At 55.9% G+C, this 8868-nt stretch overlaps 1 protein-coding gene across 1 annotated transcript; it reads right to left on the bottom strand.

The window, feature by feature from the left end:
- Window positions 1-478: 478 nt before the first annotated feature.
- Window positions 479-8497, bottom strand: GFI1 (growth factor independent 1 transcriptional repressor; the record flags this gene model as incomplete). The annotated part of the gene is given in 8 exon segments (XM_080925752.1): window positions 479-657; window positions 2831-2996; window positions 4023-4160; window positions 4280-4767; window positions 6014-6193; window positions 6481-6631; window positions 6635-6643; window positions 8348-8497. Coding segments are annotated over 8 exon segments (1461 nt in total).
- Window positions 8498-8868: the final 371 nt, after the last annotated feature.

Raw genomic sequence — 8868 nt, 5'->3', positions numbered from 1 at the left:
CTCATCACCAAATCCGCAGGCTTGATGGTGCACCTGACATTTCAAAGGAATGAGGTTTCTTCCCTAACTTGGTGTCTGGTGGAGGATAAAGGGGTCAGCAGTCTCCCCGGAAGAGAAAAGTAATGTTCATTCTTTCTCAACAAAAGCATCCTGGTGTTCAAAGCTTAAGAGGAGACGCCTCCTCTTTAGCAGCTGCCCAGAGTTCTTTGCGGCCAGTGAGACGGCAGAAAGGAACGAGCTGGGGGGGTGCAGGTCTCATTTGATCCCGGACTTTAGCTGTAGGGAAGCCCAAAGCACAGCGGGGCTGTGAAGAAAAGTTCATCTCCTCCAGGCGCTCGCTCCAGGAAGGAAGGGGAAGGGGAATAACCATGATGAGCTTTGCACACGGGACTCAGGGCCTGAGGAGGGCTGGAGGGAGTCAGAGAAGACATTCCTCACAGTAGTGTTACACAGCCAGCGTTGCAGACGGCCAGCGTACTCATTTGAGTCCGTGCTGAGTTTCTCGATGCCTTCTAAGATCCACCTTCCTCTGGAAGCCCTTCCCACACAGGTCACAGCCAAAGGGCTTGAAACCTGTGTGCTTTCTGCTGTGAGTGATGAGGTTGGAGCTCTGACTGAAGGCTTTGCCACACACCTGGCATTTGTGGGGCTTCTCACCTGCAAGGATGGAAGACCAAGGGCAGGAAGTATGAGCCTATGATAAAGCTGGGGGGGACCCGTTGCGACCCACATGCTCTTGCTAGCAGCTGGTGGGTTGCAACATGAACCAACTCCTGGCCTGCAGCTTGGTACCAGTAAGCCACGGGTGTACCAGGTGGAAGGGAAACTTTTTGAGCTGGAGGCTCCCAGCCAAAGGTCTCAAACGGTTTCCTGCTAAACGGAAACTGAGCAAAGGCCACGTGCCCTCCCCAGCTGAATCCACCCGGAGGACTAGCCCGCCGACTTTGAGAAGCATAGGGCCCCCAGAGCAGATGTTCAGCAGGAGGTGGGAGGGGCTGTCCTACAGACCCTATGACTGCTTTCGTCAGAGGAAGTTTTCAAATCTGAGTTTCCAAGTGGGCGTTGCGTGGCCAGTGAAGCTGTCTTCCTTCTTGCTCTTGAAGAACACAGGTTTGTCCAATGTCTTAATTTTTTTTCCAAAAAATCCACATTCAAGCCACGCATAATTTCTTAAGGCGGTCTATTCTATCTTTTACTTTTCTCCCTTCCTTCGAGGTTTTAAATCATAGGATTCTTAATATGCCAACACTTCAAAACAGATCAATAAATAACAGGCAAGAGGAAGGAAAGATTTAAAGAGCAGGTAGCAGGAAGAAAACCAAGAGGTCTTGTCTTTCCTGGTTTTGTGCTCTGGTTAAAATTTGAGTAAATGGCACACATTCCCAAATAATCCCCTCAGGGCTCTCTGGTTGGTGCTTGGCCTCAAAGGATCAAACAAAAAGATGTCTGTTTGCTTGTTTCTGAAGAACTTCCATCTCTCTTTGTGCTTAAGATTTCTCGATAAAGACTCACCCCACAAAACTTAACCCTGCCCCTCTAGAGTCAAATATGTCTGGGAAATTAATTCTAGCCAAGGTTTAATACAATGTTCAATAATTGCTTAATTAAATGTTTAATAAAGACTTAAATGTGCCATTCAGTCAAGATTCTACCTGCATTTTGCTAAGTGTCTCAAGCAACTTATAAAGAGTGAATTATATGGAAATTTCAGGCAAGAGGGCATGATTAAAGTGAGGCTTTTTCCCCTTTCAGTTTTCTGATACAAATGTCTACACTGTTCACAAATATTTACAAACATTAATTATGGGCTCCTGGAAGGCACTGTGATTTTTTTTTTTTTTTAATACAGGATCTTGCTGAATAGTCCCAGCCTGCCCAGGACTCATTATGTAGCTGAGGCTAGCCTCTATCCCCCAGGACTCTGCCTGTCTCTGCCTCCCATGTGCTGCTACATCCTGCTGTGATTTGATTTAAAGAAGAGTTCTGTCCTTCAGTAAAATCAGAAGCTGTGATCTCATGTAACTGTCATGTTGACTGCTACAGGAAATGCTCTTAGGAGCAAAAGAACCACTTTAGTTCACGAGCAGCACCTGACACATAGACCACCCACCAGCTCCTGGTGTGTTAAGGAAGGCGTCCCAGGCTGGAAGCCAGGGAACTGATAGGTACTGAAACTGAGAGTTCGCTGACTGAGTAAGAGGATCCCAATTTACTGGTGGAGCAGCAGGAAAGGACCAAGGAAAATGAGCAGTCTGGAACGTGGGTGTTCTTAAAGTACTGTAACAGGTAAGGGATAGTTCAAAAGAACAACCAACAAGAATAGGTGTTTCCTCCCTAACCAGCTCTCACTGCTGGAAAAGTCTCCTACACAACAAAAAAAGTTGAGACTGTATGAGTTTGAGAGCTCAGACCAGCAAACCTGAACTTGAGCCCTGTAATCCTGGGTAAGTTATTTCATCCTTCTGAGCCTTGATTTCCTCATCTCTACAATGGGGCTAAGGAGACAGTTCCTGTCTCCTGGAGTTGTCAACAGAGACTCATCAGGAAACTTGGTAACATTTGCCTTTCTTTTTCTACTCAAAGTAAGCCCCTATAAAACACGAAGTGTAGGAGGAATATATAAATCCCGAAATCTCTAGTAAACATTTACATGGACCTCTGGGAGGGCTTAATGCAGCAAAGTTGTTAACACAGAGGAAGATACTCCTTCAGACCCAAGGACAAACCAGGTTCACTCTGGGGAGAAGTGTCTACCACTCACTGGAGCCAGAATATGAAGAAGAGTCATGTTGTCCTCCAAGCACCTCAGACAAGCCCCGGCTTAGCTCACCTGTGTGGATGAAGGTGTGTTTCTTCATGTCTGACTTCTGGTGGAACCTCTTGCCACAGTACTGACAGGGGTAGGGCCGGGTGTCCGAGTGGATGAGCAGATGTGTGGACAGCGTGGATGACCTCTTGAAGCTCTTGCCACAGATCTTACAGTCAAAGCTGCGTTCCTGCAGAGCAGAGAGGAAGGGGGGAAGGGGGAGGGAGGGAAAAGTGTGCGGCTGTTATGTTCTCTCTCTCTCTCTCTCTCTCTCTCTCTCTCTCTCTCTCTCTCTCTCCCTCCCTCCCTCCCTCCCTCCCTCCCTCCCTCCCTCCCTCCCTCTCTCTCTCTCTCTCTCTCTCTCTCTCTCTCTCTCTCTCTCTCCCTCTCCTCCTTCCTCTCTCCCTCCCTCCCTTCACTCCTCCCACTCCTCCTCCTTCCTCTCTCTCTCCCCACCCCTCTCTCTCCCAAACACCTACTGATCTCCCAAAGCCAGAAGCTCTCTCCTCCCTCCCTCCACCTCATCATTCAACACCTACGGATTAACACGTTTTCTACCAAAACACTTAACAGCCACAACCCCCACACCCCAGGGCAAAAGCATGGCTCCGCCCTGCGTTTTTGACACCCATCTATACCCTTCATACCGCCCTTGGCAGGACCTCAGCCACTTAAGGTTGCCCCTCCTCCCCAGTCACTGTGGGGTTCGGACCAGATGGGCCACTGTCACAGACACTTGTGTAGCATTTTGCTTATCTCCCTCTCTTTAAGTGCCATACAGGACCTGGTGTGCTACAGGAGTCTCTGGTGTCTAAAGCCCTGGATTTAGGCAAGTTATAAACGAACGAGTGAATGGCCAGCATTCACTGCCGGACGCTGTGCATGAACGGAGACCGTCCCGTGCCAGCTGGGAAGGATGAAGGGAACATAGAAAGTAAAGCCAGGGCATTAGCAACAAACTGGCAACAAAACTCCAGCAGATTTCCACCGCTGGAGACTCACAGCAGCGCCACACAGCAATCTGAGATTGCAGCACATCCTGGACCTCTGTCACCCAGGTTTCTCTGCACACCTCAACGGGATCAAGCAGAAGGGGCACCGGAAGGCAGTGAAAAGTCTTGGGGCAGTGGGACGGTGGCTGGTGCCTAATCGGAGGACAAGCGGAAAGGGTTCCCAGTGCAGCATCAGGCCGCCAGGCCGCCAGCGCCGAGCTTACCTGCGAATGCACGGCCTTGTGTTGCTCCAGGCTCACCGCGTGCCCGAAGGTCTTGCCGCACATCTCGCACGCAAAGGGTCTCGTGCCGCTGTGGGACCGGCGCACGTGCACCTCCAGCCCGTGCGGTGTGGAAAACACCTGAGGGCGGGGGGGGGCAAAGGGAAAAGGTCGCTGAGGGGGTGTCTCAGGGTGCGCACGCTGGAGGGTCACGGGCTGGGGACACAGGGCTGACGAGGCCAGGCGCGCGGGAGCCTCACCTTGCTGCATTTGATGCATTTGTAGGAGCCGCCGCCCAGCAGCAGGCGGGTGCACAGCAGCTCAGACTCCACCTTGACGCCCACGCTCTTGTCCCCGTGCAGCTCGTGGCCGCGATCTTGGTACAGCCGGCTTGCTGCCGTGCTCGGGCGCTCGTACAGCCCGGCCGCCGCAGGCGCGAAGTCGCTGTAGAGCCCCAGGCCAGCAGCGCTGGTGGCGCCCCCGGCTGCTCCGCAGCTCCCCGGCTGTCCCGCACCCGCTCCGCCCGCAGCCTGCTCCGGGCCGTAGCGCGCGGCCTGGCGGCCGGACTCCGCGCCACGCTCGCAGAAGAGGCTCAGGCCGGCGCTGCGCTCCAGCGCGCTGCACTGCCGGTACCTCTGCACCAGGTGCCGCAGGTCAGACCCCGCAAGGCCGCTCCACGCATAGGGCTTGAAAGGCAGCGTGTAGGGCTGGGCTTCGTCCAGAGACCGGCACAGGGACTTCTCCGACGCTGCAGAGGCACAGGACGCCGTTGGGTCAAGTTCGAGGCTGCTGGGCAGAGCCCGCAGTGTGTGATCTAACCCTAGTTGGTTAGAAAGCCAAGTACCGCCCCGCACCCCCTCCCCTGGACACCCCAGGTAAAAATCAGGTAGGCCCGCGGGGCTTCCTGGGCCAGTGACAGGGCACCTAAGTGTTACTTAAAATGATACACGTTGAAGAGGTGGGTAAATTCGTTTTGATGGTTCTCTGGCTGGACCCCACCCATCCCAGCCTCCAGCACCTGCTAGTCCTGTTGGGACAGGCACCTAGAGTTTAGGCCTAGGGTCCTTTCAAGTACTACTCCACTCAACCCTTTTCTCTTTGCAATAGATTATGAAGAATGGAGACGCCCAATACCCTTTGGGCCCAGGCTATCTAGGCGTATCAGACTAAACAAACTGGAATGGCACCAAGATTTCTCAAAACTATGAAGCTGTTTACTGTCAGCACGCCCATCCCTGATAAATTTCTGATGGAAAAAGTACAGTTAAGGGCTAGCCACCACCTTCGGAAGAACTCCTCTCCCTCTGGATACTGAGTGAATTCGAGTCAATGCGCCACACACTCCATTCTGGGCGGGCCTGTTTCAAGACACCCTTGTGAGGGTGAATGGGCTAGCAGTGTGTCAGGGAGATTCTGTGTGCTCTTGGCAGAATTTGGATTGATCTCCTTTCTGCTTCTGCTGCGACCCCCACCAACCCTAGTCAATCGCTCCTGGAAATGAACCCGAGCATGCTGGTTCCCCCAGACTGGGGCTTCTTAGCAGAAGGAGAGAAAAAGAAAACTTCTGAGCCAGCGAGCTGAGATTTTCAGCAGCAGCCTCACTCTCCTGTGTGGTGCCCAGCTCTGTCCCGCTGCCCAGGTCTCTTCTTTGAGGTATTCGGGTCTGGGTCCTGGATTCTGTGATCTGACACTTTCTAAACAGTGAATTCTGGGCATAAAAGAAACGCCAGACAGAGGAGAGAACCAGCTCATTAGACCTCACCTGTCAGTTCCTGGAAAACGAAATAAGGGCCAGCCTGGAGCTAAGGGTCTTGCAAGGAGGTAGAGGACATTTCGGAAAAGATGTCCAGCACATCTGGATGTCTCCCTTTGAATCCTGTTCGCTTTGGAGCCAGCTCCCTAGGCTGACCCTCTTCATTCCTTGTGCGCTCTATGCTCTCCCCACCCCACCCCACCCCTGTATTCTGCCACAAGCCCTCGCAACGGGTCCTTACCTGGAGATACAGAGGGAGAAGGGGGCCTCCAGAAGTCCTCGAACTCGGAGCTGGGGTCACAAACGCTGCCTTCGCAGCTGTTGGGGGACGCGGAGGCTCTGTTGGGAAACTCGGCAAGCTGAGACTCCGGGGACAAACGTTCTCGGGGCTCCGTCTCGGCTGCACTCACAGCGCCGCCGTCTGTGAAGATTCAGGAGAGAAATAAACCTAAACCTGGCCGAATGAAACGGTTCGACCGCGTCCTCCTCTGTCCATTCACACCCGGCCCCGGAGCCCTCCCGGATTCAAGAGCCGACTGAGAGCGCCAGGGGCATCTCTGGCAAGCTCGGCAAATCTGAGCACCAGGAAACAAAAAAGCACCCGAGGGGCATTAAGTTAGCTTCCCCTGACTCCTGGGGAGCGAGGTGGCTTGGAGCAGAGTCAGCGTCCCTGGCAGCTGCCCCGCCCGGCCTCTGCGCGCCTCGCACCTGCTCTGCCCGGCGCGGGCACGGTCTCCAGGCGCAGGGAGTAGTCCGGCCCCGGAGAACGCGGCTGGTGGTAACTGTGCGCCTTCTTGCTCTTGACCAGGAATGAGCGCGGCATGGTGGCCAGCCGCTGGACGGATGTGTGGACCTTCCGTTACTCTGAGTTCTGAGAGGAGGGGAAATTTGGGTGGAAATGAGGGTCAGCACCGATGGCGGTTGTGGTCGGTTCCCAGGCCAAGGGAGAGTGAGGGCCGAGGAGGAGAGGGAATCCACCGGAGGAGGGGCTTGGACCCAGGCGCCACGCTCACCAGGTGGCACTCGGACAGGTGGCGCGAGTCCCGGCCTCCGCCGCCACTGCTACGACTCAGTGGTAAAACCTGTCCCCGGGCTCTGGCTCCGGTCCCTTAGCTCTGCCCTGCCCACGCCCCAGCCCCTCCCCTTCCCTAGCAAAGCTAGATCATCACTCTCCGGAGAGCAGTAGTCCACGACCGGTCCGTTATCCCAAATCAACCTTGCAAGCCCGCCTGCTTCCATCTGGGCTGCTGCGCGCGCCCGGGATGCGTGGATTCGTTTAGCCGATCAGGGGGGCATCAGTGGTTGGGACCCGGAAGGGGCTTGGAGCCAAAACCTCCGAGAGCCCCACGACAAACAGAAGCGGGGGGGGGGGAGTACTAGATAGGACTGAGGGACTGGTTTGCCTGTGGACTGTGTGCTGCAGTGGCTGGAGTCTAAGGCAGGAAGCCAGAGGGACAGGAAAGTGAGGTCAGGGTGGCAAAGAACCAACACTTGTCCCAGGAGAAACGCCCACTGGAATAGTAGTTCGGCACTGGCCAGGGCGGCGACCACTGTGAAACATTCCAGACCCGGGAAAGAAGCATTTTCTGATCTGCTCACCAAAAATCTTGTCCTAGGGAAGTTGAGCCTGAACTGCGTGCTTAATGGCCAACACGCGGCGCCCACATTTGTGGAGCAAGAAAGGTTTCGCGGTTCAGCAAGACGAAACCAGAGCGCGCACCAGTGAGCAGTGGCCAGGAGGCCCGGGTCCCGGAGGCTGCGCGACCCAGAGCTGGAGTCGCTCTCCTTAACCCCCCAATCAGTTCACCTAATCTCAGGTCGAAACCTGAGCCCTGCGTGGAGGCGGGGCCGCGACTGCGTCCCGGCTCCTGACCCGCTCAGAGGGCGACCCTAGAGAGGCCTAGGGTGAAACGAATCCGCCAGCCTCCGCGGTCCGAGGCAAGGGAGGCTGAACAGTGGCGGCACAGGCCGGCGCACGCCCCTGGTCCTTGGGCTTTGTGAGGCTCAGACTGCGGAACGGGACCCTCTTTGCCCCCGGGGCACCAAACGGAACACAGCCTGTCATCCCCACTCAAAAGGAGCCCAAGGACTCCCGCATCCCCAGCCCTAACGTGTGGGCTTCCCGGAGAAGTGAGCAGAAAAGTTTGCTGGGGGGTGGGGGGTGGTGCTGCCTGAGACCAAGGCTCCGGGATACCTTGGGGTGAGAGTGTCCCATGCCTTGGTCTGGCTTGGCTCCCAGGACCCGGGCTCCCACGCTTCAATCTCCCCGCACCCCCTGTCTGTACAGCCAGGTACTCCAACCAAACCACAATTCTCAAAGCAAACACGAAGAGCAGGGAAACGGGGCAAAGGATTATGGGGGGCCACGGGCCCGCGATAGCCGGGAAGGAGACTCGTGGGAAGCAGGGTTGCCTGGTCCCGCGCTGGGTCTGCGTGTCAGCACCACGCGGGACGGGGTAGACACAGAGGTGGCGTCCTCGCCCAGGCCACAAACCTACGCCTCGGAGGGCTTTGCTGGGTTCCGGGTAGGAGGGGTAGGGGGATGGCAAGGAGGCCCAGCGCGTGGGAAGACGACCTCGTGCTGCAGCTGGCGTCCAGGGGGCGGGGCGGCACGCTCCTGGCTCAGCGGCCCGCCAGGCTTCCCCTGGTCATCTGAGGCTGGGAATTTGGGAGCTGGAGGCAAGGCGCTCAGGAGGCGGCCTCCAGCGCCCAGCTGCCGCCACATGCCCACCAGATGTTTCCTTCCTGCGTGGATCCCACTCTCCTATCTAACCGCCAAACCGTGTGGCCCTCTGTTCCAGATCTTTCGCTCCACCGCTTAGGTGGCTTCAGAACCCAGCAGCCAGCCTGAGCTCTGCAGCAGGTGGGCAGAATGGGGACCCGCCTGCGCCCTCGGGACGTCCCCACAGTGTCAATGTCCTCCTACCAGTCCTCGAGGCCACCCCCGCCTGGGCGGAAGACACAGCAGTTCAGCAAACCTACCTGCGGGGTCAGGGCGCGGGCATCGAGCTCTGAGAGTGTGCAAACTGAATCTTGCTTTCGGGAGAGACTGATCTGTCTCTCTGACTTTTTTTTTTTTTTTTAATCTCCTTCCGA

The sequence above is a fragment of the Micromys minutus genome, assembly GCF_963924665.1.
Source record: "Micromys minutus genome assembly, chromosome: 11".
NCBI lineage: Eukaryota > Metazoa > Chordata > Mammalia > Rodentia > Muridae > Micromys > Micromys minutus.
This window is presented reverse-complemented; position numbering and strand designations above follow the sequence as displayed.